Consider the following 19,483-nt stretch of genomic DNA (forward strand, 5'->3'; position numbering starts at 1 on the left):
CAGTGACACCCGTGTAGAGAAGGACCACTTTAAGGTCCCCCACGACATCATCGTCACGATGTGCAGAATGAATCACCAGGCCGTCAACGTTGCTAGTCAGCAGACGAACCACGAGATCGTCACCCCGGACACTTCGTGTTGAGGTCGTACGCCCCATCAGGCGATGATCAGGTCTATTTTCGGCGGGGCGATTTCCCTTAGCTCGGGACGGATGGGCCTCCCTGCCTAAGCAAGACAGCAGCTCTTCGGGCCCGGCAGGGCTCAAGCAAGACAGGGTTTGGGTTCGGAGAAGGGAGCTAGAAGCCCATGCGAAAAGCAGGATGGCTGGATGGCTGGGTGCAAACGGAGGTGTGGCGGGAACAAGCGAGCAAAGAAGGCCCTGTAGAGCACCATTGTGGACCATTGACAGGCATCGCCTCGTATTCATCTATGGGATCAGCTCACGTCACTCGGCCGAGTTGGGCTGGGACGGTCCTGGCAATGTTTTCGGGGGGTGCTGACTAGGGAGACGGTGCCTCGGCATCGCCGGGCAACCCACTTGACCTTTCGAGATGCCGCCGGCTAACACCTAGCCCAGAGTATTTGTTGAGGGGTTAATATGGGGGAGTTACGGCCGCTGCTAGGTCGCAGAGGCCCGTCGCGTTGTCCCGGCGCGATCGGGTCTTTGCCACTCCTCTCGTGGACCAGCGTTGCCATCTCAGCTCGTGTTCTTAATCAGGCTGTAGGGAGAGGCTATGTTTAGAATCGGACCACCACCAAAGTTGCCTAGCACTTCGCTAGAACTGGCCAAGGCTAGCCACATGTAACCATTGCCCGCCGCTACGTAACATGGCTTCCTCATTCTGCACAGCAAAGTGAAGTGCTCTCGCTTCGGCATGGCTTGAGAGATGCAGGTAGTGAAGCCCACGATGTGTGCGAAATGGGACAAGAGCCGATTGAAGGCGGCGTTTGTCGCGAGGATCAGGCGAAAGGCCGTGTGGCTGGGCCATTTCGCCCTGCAGTCACCTGAGCAGCTGAACAGGAGCTTCTCACCTTTTTCTGGCGGTGAGGGTCAGTGCTGTATGCCGACGAAACGATCTACACCCCAGCTTTGGAGGAGGCTCAATAGTTCGGCTGGTTGACAACCCTTCTGGTCGCCGAGTAAATCGCTCACTTTTGACCATCCCCTTCTGGATGGAGGATCATGGTGTTGCATTGGATCGCATGGCCTCTTCGGCGACGAGTAACCACCTGATGCGCAAGGACTTCACGTGTAGACTTGTGCATCGAACAAAACACCTTCCGTGGGTCTTGTAGATCCGGCTCTGTAAAATGTTGTCAGACTTTCCACAACAAACGTCATACGTGGACCATGGTTGCGCAAGTCCGGTGTGAGAGACGGCGCTTCGGAGCGTTCATGTAGATCACTAAATTTTCTTATTCAGAATGAGAGCAACGTGGGAGCCGAGTCGCTTGGCAACAGTCATCCTGAGCAAGCGCCCCAGCGACTGCTGGCGTTCTGTTCGGTGAGCGCGGGAGCAGCGACGCATCATGGCTCGTATCGAGTTTTACTGATCGCCGGCGCTCATGCAGGTCCTTGCAGGTAACGCAGGGGACATGAGGGGCATTCTTCCACCTGTGTTTGCATCCCCGAGGGATCTGCTCAGAAAGATTCAGCAAACCCTAGTAGATGCTCAACGAAGGCCCCTCATTCAGTGACTACGTGCACCTCAACCTGCAGCAACAAGTGACAGAGTCAATCGAGCCATGGGCTTTATTGTCATCCGTAGGATCACTGACAACACATCGTCCCATCCCACGCAAAGGGATGGGACAACGTGGAGTCCAAGCCCAAGCCACCCGCTCACTTGTACCCTCCATCGAGGCCCAAGCCCGTCAGACGGACCCTGTAGCTCCTCTGTTGGCGGTACCAGCAGCCTTACCCTTACCCCAGATTAAGATCGCCAAGAATACGAGTCGATCAACCCATGCTGTGGTATGCCCACCATCCCTGCGGAATTCGACCTGCTTCCGGGGAAGCTTCCATGCGCTATTGGGCTTTTTGACGTCAATTGTTGGACCCCGTGAGCAGCCGAATTTCTCGTATTCGATGAAAACAACGCACATGTCTCAGGGTCGCCTGCGATGAGCGGTGTGCCGTGGTCTGCAATCGCTAGAACCTGATCTTTCCGACGGCAATTTGTCCAGCAGATTCCGTGGGCATTGCGAAACGCATGCATTGACTGCACATTGCACTCCACCAGTTTGTGCATGTCTGGAAAAGTGTACAACCACGGTTTGTGATGGTGGTGTCGTGCAAAGTGGCTCACCATGGGGTAGTTCGCGCCACCACGCCTTGAGCAGTGCGACCTGAGGCTCAGCCGCCGTCTTACCCCTTCTTTCATCCAGTCATGCAAGTCCATGGCGCCTGTTCTGACTCAGATTGAAGCATCTTCACGATGTTGGTCTTACTCAGATCACATTGAGGCTTGCGGGTCGAGGATTGTCTCTGGTTAATTCATCCTTAAATGCTGGGTTCTCCAGCTTGCACTACAACGGCTGCGGTTGGATACAGGGTTTCGTAAGCTGCATTCACAGGCACCACGAGGCAGGAGATGATAGGTCGCTTGAGGATATCGTGGCATCGCTCGTGATTTTGCCATGGATTGAATATCTCACCACCCTTCGAAGGGGCTGTGTGATGACGGAGGACACGAGGTCTGTTTTTCGGCAACGTCTGATCACGCATGTTTGCGATGGCAGTTCAAATCCTACGTTGCGGTATTGTTGCTTGCGACCTGCCTGAAACAACAGCGCCCACGTTTCTTCCAGGTGGTCATTCGATTCCAATTATAAACCGGCGCTCGTCGCAAGCCTCTTCAAATACATCGATGAGCATGCAAGCAGAGGATAGGCTCATGCGCTTACCTAGAGATCAAGCTGTAAAACATTTAACACCTGGAATGATACAACTCAATCTACCTACTAGATTTCGAATGTTTCATTAAGGAGCTGTGATCGAGCGGATGTCCTCCTCACGCCAGATATTTATGCCAGTGGATATGCCAGTGGAGAGCAGTGAAGGACCTCTGCGGCGGGAAGGGCAGGGGGATACTCATGGCGTCTAAGAGGCTGTGAAGGAGACTTGATATAATCATGTGCGGTTCTCGGTACTACCTCTCTCAATCTTCAGATGTTCCTCAAATTTACTTGAATCTATTATTTGCTACAATGTCCTGATCTACGATACCTTAGATATCAACAATCCGCCTAGCACTATACTTTTGTAGATGACCATATTCGGCTCATTAGTCGGTCATGCTATCATCCGTCGACTTCGTCATTGTTCTCCCCTAACCTGATCTTGCTGCAGCGTCCTCAACACACTGCCCAGCATGTTGCAAATTAAAAAACTACCAACTGCACTTCATTTTTCATATTACATGATTGAAGTCAAGTTATGCTCCAGGAAACTTTATCCAGAGCACAGGATGCTCGTTGGCCAGGGTCACTGCGAATTCGCATTTTTCGTCCCTGGGGCCACGAGAATAATTTAGTTCAAATGATGCACGGTGCCATAAGCATCATTGCATCCCCGTAACTTATGTCTGGTTATCAGTAGGTCTTAGGACCCGGACTTCCGTGGGTTGCTTACTTTTCCAAGTAGATGTGGCAGGTCACTTTAAGAAGTGGCGTTGCAACTCGTATTACTCTTTTGATCGAGCTTAAATCAATCACGATAAACTTCAAAGTTTCTTAATAAGCTTGAAACTCTTAATGAGCAGTCAACTATAGATTCTCGTATTCTGGCTTGACCTTAATTTGACGTCGGAACCACGCAATGAACAGCGTATCCTCATCCATAATCGTATTCTTGTACTAGTGGCACTTTGCAAAGATCGATTGATGGTGTGCATCACTCGCCCCTCACTCGCCATCTCAGACCTGACAAGCGACACGAGACCAGCAGTGAGTCACCTCGATTTCGGAGGTTTGCCGAACTCTGTCAATCCTGGGGCGCGGCCAACCAGACCGAGCTATAACATAATCTCCAAGGCCCAAATGGGACGTTGATGACGGCTAAGGATTCCAGCTTGCGAATGACTCTAACGAACCGGCCAATTGCAGTGATTGTCGCGGACCGATATGGAAGCTGGGGAACAAGACTCACATGGCCCCAATCTACCCACGGGGCTAAGTCGCAATGCAAGAACTTCATTATTGGAAATAGTGCATCCTCACATACGGCTAAAAACCATCACAGACAGACAAATATTCCGGCCACATCAGTCTCGCACCTCGTCATCCCTACAACAGAAAAAGCCATCTAAATAGCAGGCAGCTTTCCCTGTCGCCCCTCCCGCCATGACCCGGCAGTATGAAGACCACATCCTCACGACCCGCGGCACTGTCCAGGAGAACCGCCACCGCGTCCACGCCGCCATAGTCGACGCCGGGAACAACCTCCTCCTCGCCGTCGGCGACCCAGAGCGAGTGACGCTCGTCCGCTCGACCATCAAACCAGCCCAAGCCCTCGCCATCCTCGAGACCGGCGCCCTCAGCCCGGCCACAGACCCAGCCTTCACAGCCGCCGACCTCGCCCTCGTCTGCGCCTCGCACAGCAGCGAAGACCGCCACGTCGCCCGCGCCACGGCCCTGCTGGCGCGCGTCCCCGGCGGCGCCACAGAAGCGGACCTGCGCTGCGGCGGCCACGACGCCGTCTCCCCCGCCGTGAACCGGCGCTGGATCAGGCACGGCTTCGTCCCGGGCCCGCTGTGCAACAACTGCTCGGGCAAGCACGCCGCCATGCTCGCGGGCGCCGCGGCGCTCGGGGCCGGCTTCGCCGACTACCACCTGCCCGCGCACCCGATGCAGGCGCGCGTCCGGAGCGTCGTCGAGGACCTGTGCGGGTTGTCGGGCGACCAGGTCCTCTGGGCGGTTGACGGGTGTAACCTCCCCGCGCCGGCTGTGCCTCTGCGGAACCTCGCGATGACGTTTGCTCGGTTCGCGGCCGCGGCGGATGAAGTGGCGCAAACGCCGGTGGGAGCGGCGACGACGGCGCCGTCTGCGCGGACGGAGAAGATGGCGAGGATCTACCATGCCATGGCACAACACCCGGAAATGGTCGCCGGAGAGGGCCGCTTCTGCACAATTCTCATGGAGCTCTTCGGTGGGGCGCTGATTGGGAAGCTCGGTGCCGATGGATGCTACGCTATTGGCATTCGTGAGTCGGAGCATACGAGACGCCTTGGGGCCAAGGGCGCGCTTGGCCTCGCTGTCAAGATTGAGGACGGCAGCATCGAGATCTTATACACGGCTGTCGTCGAGATTCTCTTGCAGCTGGGAATCGAGATGCCTCCCGGCCGCGAGGAACTGCTCAAGTTTCATCAACTGAAGCGGAAGAACACGTGGGGAGTAGAGACGGGTATCGTCACACCTGTTTTCAAGGTACGAGCAGCTGAAGCCGGGGAAGTTTGAACTCCATGAATGTTCTATCAGTATCGAGATGGGAGCCTTACAAAAGCCCGCTGGTGGGCGGACTTCAAGTTACCCATCACGCGAGTTGAGCCGGCAAGCAATAGCAATATGTAGCTTATAATTTATATACGAAGCCCCAGCGTGAGGATCATTATCACAAGAAAATACCAAAAAGTGCCTATTGGAAGGCAGAGCCTGCCAGGCTGAACCAATCATGCAATTTACCATCTATCATGCCACTTTATCTGTCTCAGGACGCCTCAGCCAGCGCCTCCTCGTGCTCTCTCAGAATATACACGCTCATTCTGACACCTGCACCGCAGTAATTCAGCCTGTTGCCAGGGCACAGGAAGGCACACTCATCGTCGTCCACCAGCTCGCCAGGCACTGCTGTGCCCTCGCTGGGGACGTCACCCTCGGCGTTGAGGCGGTCACCGCACCAGCACTCACGACCATACTCGACACCTGCATAGTTGTACCCAGCGCAGACGTCGAGACAGAGCTCAATGTCCATCTCATCGCCGTCGTTCAGGAGCTGACTGGGGAGAAGGCGGCCAGGGGAGGGCTCAGAGTAGCAGCCCGTGTAGTTCCAGAGATCGTTGCCTGGATAGACCGAGGGTGACGGCGTCGAGGTCGGGGTCGTGGATGATGGGATCCCAGAGCTAGGAACAAAGCTCGAAGATGCAACGGCGGAAGACATAATCTCGATGACGGAGCTGGCCTCTGCGGAGCTGGGTTGGGCAGAACTGGACTGAACAGCGCTTGACTCCACAGCAACCGTCGAGCTGGTCTCGACGACTGATGTGCTGGTCTCCTCGACGACGGAGCTGGAAGCAGGCGCAGTGCTAGCCTCGATGGCTATCTGAGAGCTAACCTCCGCAACGGCAGAGCTGACTTCTGCGGCAGTTGAACTAACAACAGCAACAGTAGAACTGACGACCGCAGACGTGGGCACCACAAGAGAGCTGCTCACAGCCCCCGAAGGCGCGTCCGCACCACCGAAGCGATACATCTGAAGCCTGTTGCCCGCACCACAAAACTGCGAGCCGTCGCCGCCACAAGGAAAGTTGCAGTCGCCTTGATTGGACGCCAACACGCTGCCAGTGCCATGAACGTCGCCGCACCAACACTCGCGCCCGTATTCGGCACCGAAGTAAACGAAACCCTCGCAGAAGGCGGCACACTTTTCAAGCGTCAACTCGTCGTCGGCGTAGAAGCGACCGTTTAAGGCCCGCACGCCATCGCCTTCGGTGTAGCAGCCCTCGAACGACCAGTCGCCAATCAAGTCATCCTCTCCTGGTGTCGGCACTGGCGGGGCGGCGGACGTCACGATGCTTGAAATGATCGGTGCAGAAGAGACAGGCACGGAAGAGGCGGGGATCAAAGACGAAGTCGGCGCCGGGATAGTGCCGTTCAAAGAGACACTAGCAGAGGGGGAAGAACCTCCAGATTGGCGCTGGTAGACGTTGAGCCGAGAGCCGCCACCGCAGTACTCGGCAGCGTTGTCATTGCAGGCCATGTTGCATTCCGCGTCAGGCGCCGGAACGGCACCCGTCGTGATAGCGTTGGCGCACCAGCACTCTCCGCCATATTGAACACCAGCGTACTCGTAGTCACGAAGCGAGCAGGCGTCCACGCACATGGCAACAGTTTGATCCTCCGTGGCGAAGAAGAAAGGCAGCGCGCGGCTTCCCGGGGCTTCGGTGTAGCAGCCAATGCTGATATATCCATCGACGCCTGGGTTAACAATGGGATCAGTAGGGTCCAATGGCTCTTCAGGGTCAGGGATGTTGGTCTCGTTGCCATCAAATCGCAGAGTATCGGCGAAGAGAGAAATGTAAGCGCCACCAGGTCCAGTCGCAATACCGTTGCCACCGCAGATCTGATTGAGGTCCCCATCACAGTCAAAGTTGCAGTTGACGTCCGCAACACGCTCCCTAGGGATGGTAGGGCCGGCCCAACACTCTCGGTGGTACTGCGTTCCGCAGAATACGTAGTTGCCAGCAGCGCAAGCCTCCACGCACATGGCGATGGTGTTCTCGTCGTTTCCGTAGAGCTGGTTGGCCAATTGCCGGCCAGGGGTGTTCTCCCTGAAGCAACCGACATACTGATACTGCGACAGCCCATTCTCCAGGAGAGGAGCAGACTGTTCAGAGACAGCAGTACACTCAAACTGAATGTTCTGGTAAGCCACCGTGGGATCGTTGGTGTTGAGGCTCCAGGTAGCCTCACCCTGGTAGGGCTCCATGTTCCACTGCCTCTTAGGAACAGCACAGTAAAGCACGGCAGTTTCACTCTGGCCAGGACCCAGGTTTGTACCCTCACCAAGGTCGACGGCATTGTTGGCCCTGATGATTCCGGAGCCGCCATGAGGAGGTTTAGAGACCGTAAGAGATAGTCTGACACCACCAGCAGGGGCGGTGTTGGTGATGCGCATCCTGAGGTTTCTCACGTTGTTCTGGGTGACCTCGCCAAACGAGAATGCGGTCCCTTCTTGATATGCGGTCCATCCCTCGCCGTCAGGGCGCTCGAACTCGACGAGGAGCACAGGAGCCGCGCCGACGTGAGCGGTCATAGTCACATCGGCATTACCGCCATTAGTGATCAAGCGAATGTGCCTGCTGAATGTGCCTCCATTCGCGGGGCTCAGGGATACGGAGACCGTGGCGCCTGAATTGGCATCAATGGTGGAAGGAATGTTCCTGATTGTGAAAGGCCCCATGACTAGGGCGCCGCTGGCTGGATCCCAGGTTTGCAGAGTACCGTTGATCGTCTCAGAGTATCGGATCTCGTTGACTGTCAGAACAGAGTTGCCCTGGTTCGACAGCACGACATTGTTAGCAGGTGGCGCTGCGCCAGCTGTGATGACGTTGTCGAATTCGATTTCTCTGGGGCTGACAGAAAGTCTTGGGTTGTCTGTCTCGCCGGTGCCGGTGAGTCGGGCAGATGTGGTGGTACGGTATCCGGCGACGCTGTTCTCCGTCTCAATGTTGACATCGGTGGAGAGAAGGCCGAGGTCAGTAGGCGCGAAGGCAGCCTCGATTGTGAATGTGGCGCCCACAGCCAGTGTCAAGGGCAGTGTTGGCAGTCCTGAAATGCTGAAATCGGTTACCTCGCGGAGAGAAATGTCATTCACAACAGTGTTGATCAGAGCAGTGCAAGTCAAAGTACGGGTCTCTGCGCTGGCTTCGAGACTGACGGCGCCGAATTCGAGAGGCGAAGTGCACTCGATGGGGCGGTTGATGGGAGCGCCGAATCCGTAGAACAAGCCAGTAGTCGTGCCCAGGTACATGATACCGTCGCCGAATACAGCGCGGCTGAATTTGGTAACGCCGGCAATCTCCCACTTTCGGAGGAGGGTAAGCTCGCCGTCGCGAGGGACTGCATCGTAGATGCGAAGCTGGCCGGGCGGGTTCTGTACGTCAGTGGTCCAGAGCATGGCAGTGCCAGGCTCTCCGTTGAGAGAGGTGACAGTGCCGTGGCTCACGCCCAGGGTGTAGCCGTTGGACTCTGGGGTCTCGGCCTCTTTATTGAACGAAGGCACACCGTTGGCGCAAGAGAAGCGGAAGACGATGGTAGGATATTGTACGACTTGTGCAAGTTAGCAATAATGTTGGGGGTGAGACGCAGACCTGTGAACGAAACGCACCGTTGATGTAAATGTAACCGCCCTCTCCAGGGTAGACGCCAGCACCAGCATAAACCGAGTTCTCGTGTTCATAAGTCTGGATGATATTGTCGAAGCGATCCTCGCCGTTGCGGTAGCCACCCATGTCATCAAGATTGATGAAGTAGGTCTTCTTGTTCTTGCCCGTCACGACTCCGATACGCCTGATGCTGCCGCAAGAAAATTCGCTGGGTAGAATTTGAAGAGGGCTTGATCCAAGATCCTTGTCGTCTCCATCCATAGCGCGCTTATCCCATGGTATGAAGAAGTCGACCAGATCTAAGCTTCCGTCTTCTTGGATCGTCATGTGAACAGCAGCCTCCTCAAGCGAAGTCGGGGGGTTGCGGCCGTTAACAGGAATCTCAGCAAGCTGTCCAGCGTATCCGTTGCCTGTCGCGAAGAAGATGGAGCCCTGGTCGTCGGAAGCAAGGCCACCACCGGCCATCCACAGGCCGCCGCCCTCGGTGTTCTGGGGTACGCCCTCGCCCTGCGTCGCAAAGCGCTCGACCTGTTCTCCGGTAGTTTTATCCCAGCCCATGACCCAGCCGGTGAAGTTGAATTTGACGCAATGGGAGCCGAGGCCGGCGTAAATATGCTGGCCCACATGCAGGAGCGCAGGGCGTTGAAGATGGATGCCGCCATTGAAGCTTCGATCGGGGTTATTCCTGGCGACGGTACCCTCGAGGTCAACAGGGAAGTTGGGACGCTCGCTCAAATCGTTCACATCAAGAGCGTGCAGGTAGTAGCGTCCGGCAGGGCGACCTTGGGCGACGTCGACAAGTTCCTGGTTCTCGTAGGTTTTGGCCAAGAGGTAGTAGGTGCCGGTGTCAGGATCGATGACACCAGTACCAGTGACACCGACGTGGGGTTGAATATCGTAGCATCCGTCGAGGTCTGTCGAGAGGAAAGGAATGTGGAGATTGCGTGAGGCGAGGATTTCGCCCGTCTGCGCATCGAGTTTGTAGACATTATTCTGCGTGGTCGCAAGATAGACGTACTGCTTGTCGTCGGGAGTGTAAACGAGGGGCTGAGAGAAGATCTGCTCGGCACGGCCGCCGTATCGACCGGGAAGTGTGGTTTGGAAGATCCGATCGAATTGAGAACTACGGACGACAGCTGGGTCCATGTTATGGTTACTGGAAACACGTCAGTGCCATTTCAAGGGGGCCGGATACGGAACGAGGACGCTCACGTCTGGTAGCCGGCGCGCGAGTTATCGCCACCCCAGGTGATGGTGTCGGTGTCGGCCAGGCCATTGGCAAGGCCGGCGACCGCTGCCAGCATCAGCCAGCGAAAAGAAACCATGGCCGCGAACCTAAGCTTGACGAACGAGTGAGTCAAGAAAGGATGGGAAAGCGGATGAACGATCGAGAAACCCGCCCGGCAAAGCCAGGCGGGCGGGCCGCTGGTAATATTCGTCGATCATACGGCATCCTTGTTCTGTTTCTGATGGGTCCCCTAGATTTTCGGGTGTCATGCCGCGCCGCGCGGTGCCTTGTCTGCATTGCTTCCTCGGACGAGTAGTACATAAAGATAGTAAGGCCCCGGACTCTGGACTTGCGGATGGGCTGCGCCAGTCGGCGCCTGCCAGAGCATGAATGGCTCATGACCGCACGCCCGCCTGGTTTGACGAGGCGACTGGGCAACAGTGGGGACGTAGTCAATCTTGGATGTAACAGGCAGGCCGATGGGAAATATTGTCGCTTGTGTCGCTGGTGCCAAGGCGACTGGGGAAAAAAAAAAAGGACCCCCTCCACCGTCCGATTAATTTCTGTAGGAGGCAGTTGGTGCCTCTCTTTGCCCTCTTCTCGGTTCCTCCAGCGGCCGGGGTGCCGAACAGTTGCGACGGGGGAGTAGGTTCCTGACGATCCCACCAGTCTGGGCCTGGGTCCCATGCACGAATAGACGAAGATGCTGGGCAGTGGCGGTGCCAGGTCGCCGGCCGAGTCTATGTCGAGTGCTGGACCGTTCTCCTTGGCGGGCTGCTGCAGAGATCCATACTCCAGGCACACGTTGCTGTTTATCTTTCGCGGACACGTGTGAGATGTGATGGGTGACCAGTGGCTCTCCTTTGCCGCCAACGAGGCCACAAGGTTGGCAGATGCCTGGTGAGTATGCCATGGCGATGGAGGGGCTTTGCATCAAGAGGTGTAGCCATCGAGGCGACAGATATTTTGCCCTCGTTTTGTTCACAGACAATTTCTCCCTGGTGAAGAAGCCAGCTCATGGTTGCGTCAATTCGACAGTTCGTCAGGTGTTCTGGCGAAGGCAAGGATGCATTCCTTCATCCAATTTCCAGAAGCGGGGGCGGTTCAAGGGGCAGTTGCAGGCTGTGAGAGAATCGGCGCGGAAAATGCAGGTGGCCGTGTGGCGCTAACGCAAGCCACGCAGGCCCTCCGACTGCCCCGACAGATTTAGCGGGTCTTGTCAATTCTTGGCCTCGTATCGCCCACCAGCGCGATCCTCTCCCCCTTCACAGTAGCAGGACAATGTCCTCCAACCGGAGTGGCAGCAGTCTGCGTCTGTTCAAAGGTGAGTGCCCCAAAGGATTCGTCGAGTCTCTCTATATCTGACTGGTCTCCGACAATCGCATCTTCGACATTACATTTCATCCATGTCGAAGCCCATCTTTGGCTTGAAAGATTGTAGTGTTGGATGATTCAACCCTATCCTTGGCCCGACCGCCAGTGGCAGTGACGAGCTTAAAGGATACATGTACATGTACAAGGTCGACCCCCACCAGCGCGAATAACGACGCGACCGACCGTTGTGGCGGAGCTGCGTCCGCGGCATCAGCTTCAACAGACTTTCATGATCAAGTACCGCTGCCAAGTCACGCCGCTTTTGTCTTTATCCCAATCACCTGCAGAACGTGTCAGAGTCCTGGTTTTTTCTTAATTTGGGACTTGGTCCTTGCTGCCCGGAGCAGTACATGTATGCTCGGAGTATTACTGCTTCTACAAGTAAGACCTGAGATCAGGTGGGCCTAAACGTGCTCTCCCTCAATTTGGGCCAGCATCTACAGCATTCATTTATTTCGACTCCATCTTGATCAACAAGTATGTAACAGTGTTTACCTAGCTTACCTCCAGCACATCTGCCTTCCGTGCGTAAACGAACTCAGCAGAGCTCACGGTCGTCTTGCGTCATGCACCTCCACCAAACTGCCAGGGGTAGGATTCCCACCTACCCTAGCACGAGTCGACCTTGAATGCCGCTACAGTAGTGGGTGGCATTCATTGGCATGTTCGAACAAGTTGGTCCCTCGCTTTTCGGTCCCAGAGCACTGGAACTCATGCACAAGCACCTTTCAGTGCTTGGCGAGAGCTCACCTCAACGACCAAGAGGCGTCTGATTTACGCTCCTCGTTGGTCCCAAATCATGCTGTCCCAGACTTTTGCGACCCATGGCAATAACCTGCCCTACAGCTACCTGACTTTTAGCCCGAGACGCCCCGCCGCTAGGGCTTGCGGCCGATGCCCCGCCGCCCTCTGCCGTAATGATCAGCCGTTGTTAGCGTTTGCGTCTGTCCGTTCGCCCAAGGAAGCCGTAGAGGCGCTAAGCCCTGAAGTGAGCGTCTCCCGGAGGTTTACATATACCACAGAGACATATTTTCAGCGTTCCAACTCAATGCATCTCAACCTGGCTGCTGCAACATATGAGATGTGACATGTCCACCAAGCACGACCATCTAACTTCGGTAAAGTCAAGTCAATTAGTTCCACAACCAAAGTACCATGTAATATTACTCCAGGACTATGATACATTCCGAAGCGTAAAGTTGCCCAGGGTCCTGAAGCTCCGAACAGACGGATTCTCGAGAAGAGAGAAAACAAGACATCCATGGCGGCGCTGTGTGCCCTCTAAGCTCTGTGATCCCCAAATCCTTCACAACAGGACGCCCATCCGAGGAAAAGATGACGACAACGACTATAATCAAACAAAACATGTCGAGATATCGGTGATTCATAAACCCCCTCATCGTGCCCAACTCAAACTCATCTTCTTCCACCGGTATCCTTCAACTTCTTCCACACGCCTTGTCGCATCTGCTCGCTCAAGCCGTACGTCAACGCGTTGATCAGGCCAATATACTGCGTCGAGGCCTGCATGGCGCTCAGCCACCGCGGAGACTTTCCAACCGACTCAGCCAACCTGTTCGCGATGCCGGGCATCCACAGAATGATGTACGCGATCGGGTATCCGTTCATGAGCAGCATCTTCCTGACATTGGGCGCCGCCGGCATGCGCGACGCCTCAAAAGGCCTGCTGTCGGTCCCAGACGCCGTGACCGTCGACTGTGTCACAGGATCGTTATTATAGCCGTGCTCATGGTCCGCCGTGTCTGGTGTTCGCGGCAGGTTTTGCATCTCGTGGCTGACGGAGACGGAGTGGGCGACGAGAATCTTCTGCGTGTCGTTGTTGTCGGGATCAGAGGGCACCGTGACCATGTGATCTGTTTTCCTGCGCGTGCCGGTGGCCGTGGACATGCTCCTGAGGCCCTTGAAGACACGCTTCAGCTTGATGTAGATGTAGGTGTAGATGACGATCGTGACGAAGAAGATGGCGATGCGCCAGCCGTGGGAGAGGCCATAGCGCAGGTCGAGTCTGTTGCTCCTGATCCAGCACCAGTTGCCACTGACGTAACCGTATGAATTCAGCGCGAGACCAATGGTTCCTGATTGCAAAAGTTAGTCATATTCGCCATGCCACGAGGTTTGAGAGTTGCTCGAGGTTGCCGTACCGGTGGTGAAGCCAGGAAGCCATGCCGAGAAGCAGATCAGAACCTGCCATTTGGTATCCAGCTCGGCGATGGAGTCCTTCCTCACAACGGACAAAAGAACAATGATGGAAATGATCAGAATGTTGAAGTCAATGTGCTGGGCGTTCGCCTGGCTGAACCAGCCACTGACAAGACATAGTGTGCTCGGCTTGGAGAACGGACTCGGTGTACGGCCGTTGATGAGGAAGACGGCGCCAGAAATGGTGTTTCCTAGCCCATAGATGAGATCTATTTCACGTTAGATGAGAAAAAGCACCGAATGTGAATCCTAGCGTTAACTTGCCTGCCAACAAAAGGTTGATGATAAGAGCATGGCGGAAATGTCGTCGCGGCGGGCGAAGAATCTGGAATCCTAGGGCCGTCGCAGAGCCCAGGAACGACAGTAGGGACCCGATGAATGTGGGCACCGAGATCACATAGTCGATTGGTCTTGACTCGGCCATCGCTAATTTTCAGACGGGAGTATCCAGGTGCGAAAGCAGCTGATCGGCATAGCAGGCTCTAGCAAACCTGATCAAAGGAGAATAGAGCATGCGAACAGACAACAGATCGGAAACCTTCGAGAGGGGGATCTTGCGGATACCAACCCTATTTTTGACCACGGCTCCTCATCAGCGTTCAGGGTCAGATTCTTCATCGAGCGACCTCACCAGGATCCGGCAGCCGAGTTTTGCATTGATCAACGCTTGATTAACTGCATCGAGGGCTTTACCCAGAAGCAGCAGCAGCCTGCCCCTCAGCTCACCGGTCTGCCCACCATCCCGTGCATGCGAAGACTGCAACGATCCTTCCGGAGTGGGATGGATCAACGTTTGAGTACTATGTAGACGACTATACAGGTTCTGGGCGTCCGCCAAGCGACCAGGTTGGTCATTGCTCCAATGGACCATGACCCGGGTTTCGTGGTAGGCTGCACAGGGGTGTTCCCTTGCAGTAGCGATAACTTTATTTCCCCCCAACATTAGCGTCATGGATCGACCCTGTCTTTCATTTCGACCGACAGCCCCTGATCTTGACGCTGCGCCCGCAAAAGCGGCGCCAAGCGCGGATTCCTAACTCGTAGAGGCTAGCCGTGATGCCGGGTCGAGTCATCACATCCTGAGCATACAACTCTCTCTCTTCAATTTCTGTCGGCGTGCTGTGACGGTCAAAGCTCAGTCCTGGCGAGTTTCCCCAGGCCTGGCAGGGAGGCGATGCAACGGCCAGCGGGATGGGCCGCAAGGGAGGCCATTTCAGCAGGAACGAGTAAAGCAGGCCACACAATCAAAGCACCCCCCAAAGCGTCAAAGACCCTGACCAAGAGCTTACATGTACATGTAGAATGTCCGTTCACATTTCTCCAGGCTGATGTGGCTTTTGATGAGGGAACTTGCTCACCAGGGCCAACACGAGGAACGTTTCGGGGGCCTTCCCGGGCTCGCCACCGCTGCACTGCATCTCGTGGCAATGCCAGACGGCGTCGAATCATCTCGGCAGGCTTTCACGATTAGCTTGCCATTCAGGGACACATTGTTCGCGCTGACCAGCTTGACGAGAAAATCGCGTCTCATGCCCCACCGACGGATGAAGGACGATCCTGAGATGTTGCAGCAAGCAATAGAACGCTAAATCCATACGGAACAGTGAGAACCCTGCCATCATGACTCTTTTGTTCTTTCTTTTTTCTTGATCATTCCACGTCGTTCAGCCCCCCTCGTGGCCTTGCAGTTTCTCCCTAGGGTAGCCCCTGGAGAGTGATCTCGAGATGTCTCACTTTGATGGATCATATGGTTGTCGCTCATGGTCATCCGGATTATCTAAATGCTCGCCTATAAAGACAGTATCGCTCTCATGCCACCAAACCATCATTAAACAATGAACCTATCAACCACATTGTTCCCAGGCTTTCCTCAGACGCATCGTCAGGCTTTTTCCTAACACTTGTGCTTACGAGGCATGTGGAATGTTCCTTCAACCTCGACAATGTCGTCCTGGTTGAGGCGATCGACCTCAATGATCGTGCGGGGCGGGTACTTGTTCGCGTCGGTACCCCAGAGCTCAATCTGCACTTGGTTGACCAAGGGCCGGTACCGGAACATGTCGGTCACGTAGACGACGAGGCGGACACAGTCGTAGAGCTCCACGTCCGCAAACTCAGCAAGCTTCTTCATGTTCTGGAAGGCTTGGCGAATGCGTGGAAGGCCCTCGGGCGCGAGGCTGTTGTCCAGCGGGACGATGCCGCGCATGCCTTTTGGGGCAGATGAGGTCAGCACAGGCAACCTCGAATACTCTCACGGGATCAGTGGCGTCATACCAGCAATGTACAAGGTGTCGCCAGCGCGGGACATCAAGCTCCAAGGCCCTGTCGTGTCGAAAAAGTCGGAAGGGTTGTAAATCTGCACGCCAGCGTCCGAGGTGAAGTTGGGTTGCAGCTGCGCGAGCGCAGACCCGAGCAGGGGCAGGAGGGCGAGGGCGTTGAAGCGCATGGTGCTGTCGTTTGGCCCGCGTGTTGTCTTGTCTTTGGTTGATGATCAGTTGCCAATCGAGTCGACCGGCGAAATTGAGCACCTCGTCTTTCTTTATGAAGGCCGCTGGGCAGATACCAAGCATAAAAAGGAAATTGATCAATTGAAGACAAGGGTACCCTACCCAGCAGACAGCAATCTATCCTCGAAGCGGTAATTAGACGGCTTTCTATTGCATCATTAGTTATCCTGTTGCTGGGATTATGGTTAGGGTTGGTACGATTCCCAGGCTACCCCGCTGGCTTTGTTATCCGTCACGTAATCTGCACGTCCTACACATCTCACGTGATAATTGTATTCCCCAGCGAACTGATTGATGCGGGGTGGGAACCGATTCTTGGCCCTCGAGGTGTCTAGGTTTGGCGAATAGGCGAGGTGAAGCCAGGGTGGAAGATCATTTGTCAAGAGAGGCGGAGTGAAACTAAGGTATACAATAAATCTTCTGACTAGTCCTAGAAAGCTACACTATTGAGTCGTGAATGCCAATGAATGCAGGTCTTCGTCCGCTGTTGGCTTCTCATCCCCGTACGCTTTCCATGGACCAAGTCGGGGATCCATTTTGGCTCACCTCATTGACCAAGGCCCCGGGTTCGTCATGGTGGACAACCTTGAACACTGCTTGCCCCTGGAAATCAAGAGGCTCGGCTGCTTCTTGTCGAAACGAATGCGGTGGCCCTATGTTCGTGCACCTCGCCAGCGACAATTCGGGCGCGGCAGGGCAGCCCCTTTTATAAAGACTCGGATATGATTGACATAACAATATGGCCATGGTAACTTTACATACAAAACCACAGAAGCGAACTAAACTCCTCGTATCAGGCCACCAGCCGCCGAGCCACCCGATGCTCTGCACTGCTCAGCCAGATAAAGACGCCAAAAAAAAATCGTGGAATGTATCCATGTTGCAGCCCAAGCCCTCCAGTGTTTCTCGCTTCACTTTTCAACTTCTCCAGCAATGAACCTTGTCCCTGGTTCTTCGGTCTCTAAAAACGATCGAGAGCGGCTCCAAACAGCTGCCTGAGGCCCATCTGGCCCTTGGTAGCGACCTCACTGTGGTTAGGAATAAACCTGATGATGTTTAAAGCGAACGTATCGATGCCAGCCTCGAGAAAGCGAAGGGCGCCAGCGATGGAAGGACCAAACCCGACCGAAGAGATGATCCTGGAGCGGGGAAACAAGATGTCGAAGAGGTTTTTGTAGACCCTGACCAGGTTCACGAAGGCGTCGAAGATCTGGGCCTGGCCGTCCGCGGAGAAAGGCTCCTCCACTTCGATGCCCTTGAGCTTGAGGGCGTTCGAGGCGACCGTGTTGGCCAGAGCCTTGAAATTGTTGACGACGCGCTGCGGCAGGTTATGAGTCTGGGCGTTCGAGATCAAAGAAGGGGCGAGTGTCACGAGCTTACAGGAACAGCGGTGACGAATGTCACGGGGTTGAATGGGGTGATCTGCCTGACGAGATCGCTGGTTTCCTGGGAGGTGTCGGCGATGAAGTTGATGGCCCCGGCTAGGGTTTCGGCCGAGAGCTGTTGGGCATGGACGAAACCCATGAGGGCTGTGAAAGCGAGGGCAAAGATCTTGAACTGCATGGCGGTGATTGATGAAAACAGTACAGTGTGACTGTGGTAGGGCTTGGATGAGTTATTGAAAGGGATTGGATGATGATGAAGCTGTGTCAGGGCCAGGACGCATGGGCTGAATGTTGTGGTGTGTGTCGTTATATGCATGTTCAGAGCAAGTCGTGGCGTTATTGATTATGGACGGGACTTCCACGGCGAGTGTGAGGGTTGCCTGTGCCATGGGCAGCGCCTACCACGAGGTGCTGTCATTGGCATGATTTTTCGACATTCCTGAGAAAACCGAGGTGATCCTCCCTATCAGGATATTTCTGGGGTCTTTCCACGGACTAGCTCGGCCCGCATACCGCTTGAGATTTCCAAGGGTCTCGACACTGCGGACCCTTGGAGTTGCTCGTACCTTCGTCAGCCAAGATGTTGATGGTGCGATACATCACCCGAGTTGTGAGAGTTCAAAGAGAACCATGAGTCAATTTGAAGCACAAAGGTCAGGGTCGTGAGACACTGTACGCAGCGAGGCCATGGTCGTTGGATAGTAATTACAGGTGTCTCTCCTTGACCAAGGTCTTCAGAACTGACATGTCTCACTGCCGGGCTGTCTCTTGATGCGCGGCCCGAATCAAGGGAACGCGGGAGGCGTCTCGTGTGACTTTGGCAGCCCTGAAGTTGCCCAGAGGTAGAACATTTCCAACGTCAGTAAATGGATGTGCCCTGATGGCCAAGTCCATCAATATTGGCACGGCTGAGTACACAAGAATGAAAAAGAATCTCACGCCATGAAGCCTTCCTCTAGACGTGGGCCGCCGTCGTATTGCGATGCTTGGCGCAACTGACCATGACAGTCTCAAAGCACAGTTGACTGCGGGGAAAGGTGGCGGTAACGCCGTAGCCTTCGAAAATCTAGTCCATTTGAAAACGATACACGGCGAGGTCGTCAGTGAAAAGCCCACAAAGCTTGAATCATTGCCCGCGAGTCAGGCCACGGAACCCAAAGGCGAGTCTCACGATCATGCTGGATCATGGACTCTCGTCTCATGGTGTGAATGACCAGCCACCAAGGGATCAAACTGAGTTGCGTCTGCCCCAAGATCAGATCATCCATGATCCTCCACACTTTCTATGCCAGACGCAAAACGCCATGCAAATACACATCAGCCCATTGGACCACCAATCCCAATCAGATGTTTAGGTTATGCTCTCATGCAGCCATGGCACCACTAACTTGTCCGGGGAGAGCCAATTGCGAGCCGGAACCCCGCATGCGGCAACGTTAGCCGCGGAGACGTCGGCAACGACCCACCGCGCCGGCCTCCCTTGTGCGGCGCCGCCCACGATCTAAGGGAGAATCCGGCAACCAGCCACAAGACGTCATCACTGGTGCTCTCGAAACCTTGTGGTCTGACCTTTCTCTCCGTCCGCTACAACTTCGTGTCTCTCTCCCTGTGTTCTTCTGTTTCTACTTCTTCCTCTCCTGCGCGGGTCCTCCGAAGCAACATCCA

The 19,483-nt window shown here is 55.2% G+C and overlaps 5 protein-coding genes across 5 annotated transcripts; 1 reads left to right on the forward strand and 4 right to left on the reverse strand.

The window, feature by feature from the left end:
- Positions 1-4,344: 4,344 nt before the first annotated feature.
- On the forward strand, positions 4,345-5,457 carry VDAG_05118 (L-asparaginase II; the record flags this gene model as incomplete). The annotated part of the gene is made up of 1 exon (XM_009654854.1): positions 4,345-5,457. One exon carries the CDS (start codon positions 4,345-4,347, stop codon positions 5,455-5,457), a length of 1,113 nt encoding a protein of 370 aa, XP_009653149.1.
- A 250-nt stretch (positions 5,458-5,707) lies between these two features.
- Positions 5,708-10,429, reverse strand: VDAG_05119 (uncharacterized protein; the record flags this gene model as incomplete). The annotated part of the gene is made up of 3 exons (XM_009654855.1): positions 5,708-9,048; positions 9,107-10,260; positions 10,317-10,429. 3 exons carry the CDS (start codon positions 10,427-10,429, stop codon positions 5,708-5,710), a joined length of 4,608 nt encoding a protein of 1,535 aa, XP_009653150.1.
- A 2,693-nt stretch (positions 10,430-13,122) lies between these two features.
- Positions 13,123-14,220, reverse strand: VDAG_05120 (uncharacterized protein; the record flags this gene model as incomplete). Its single annotated transcript, XM_009654856.1, has 3 exons — positions 13,123-13,802; positions 13,869-14,135; positions 14,199-14,220. 3 exons carry the CDS (start codon positions 14,218-14,220, stop codon positions 13,123-13,125), a joined length of 969 nt encoding a protein of 322 aa, XP_009653151.1.
- Positions 14,221-15,820: 1,600 nt separating this feature from the next.
- VDAG_05121 (uncharacterized protein) lies at positions 15,821-16,372 on the reverse strand (the record flags this gene model as incomplete). Its single annotated transcript, XM_009654857.1, has 2 exons — positions 15,821-16,134; positions 16,201-16,372. 2 exons carry the CDS (start codon positions 16,370-16,372, stop codon positions 15,821-15,823), a joined length of 486 nt encoding a protein of 161 aa, XP_009653152.1.
- Positions 16,373-17,311: 939 nt separating this feature from the next.
- Positions 17,312-18,012, reverse strand: VDAG_05122 (uncharacterized protein). The gene is made up of 2 exons (XM_009654858.1): positions 17,814-18,012; positions 17,312-17,751 (listed from the first exon to the last, which is right to left on the reverse strand). The coding sequence occupies exons 1-2, from the start codon at positions 17,994-17,996 to the stop codon at positions 17,395-17,397; spliced, it is 540 nt and encodes a 179-aa protein (XP_009653153.1). The 5' UTR covers positions 17,997-18,012; the 3' UTR covers positions 17,312-17,394.
- Positions 18,013-19,483: the final 1,471 nt, after the last annotated feature.

This window comes from Verticillium dahliae, genomic scaffold, assembly GCF_000150675.1.
Source record: "Verticillium dahliae VdLs.17 supercont1.9 genomic scaffold, whole genome shotgun sequence".
NCBI classification, from domain to species: Eukaryota; Fungi; Ascomycota; class Sordariomycetes; order Glomerellales; family Plectosphaerellaceae; genus Verticillium; species Verticillium dahliae.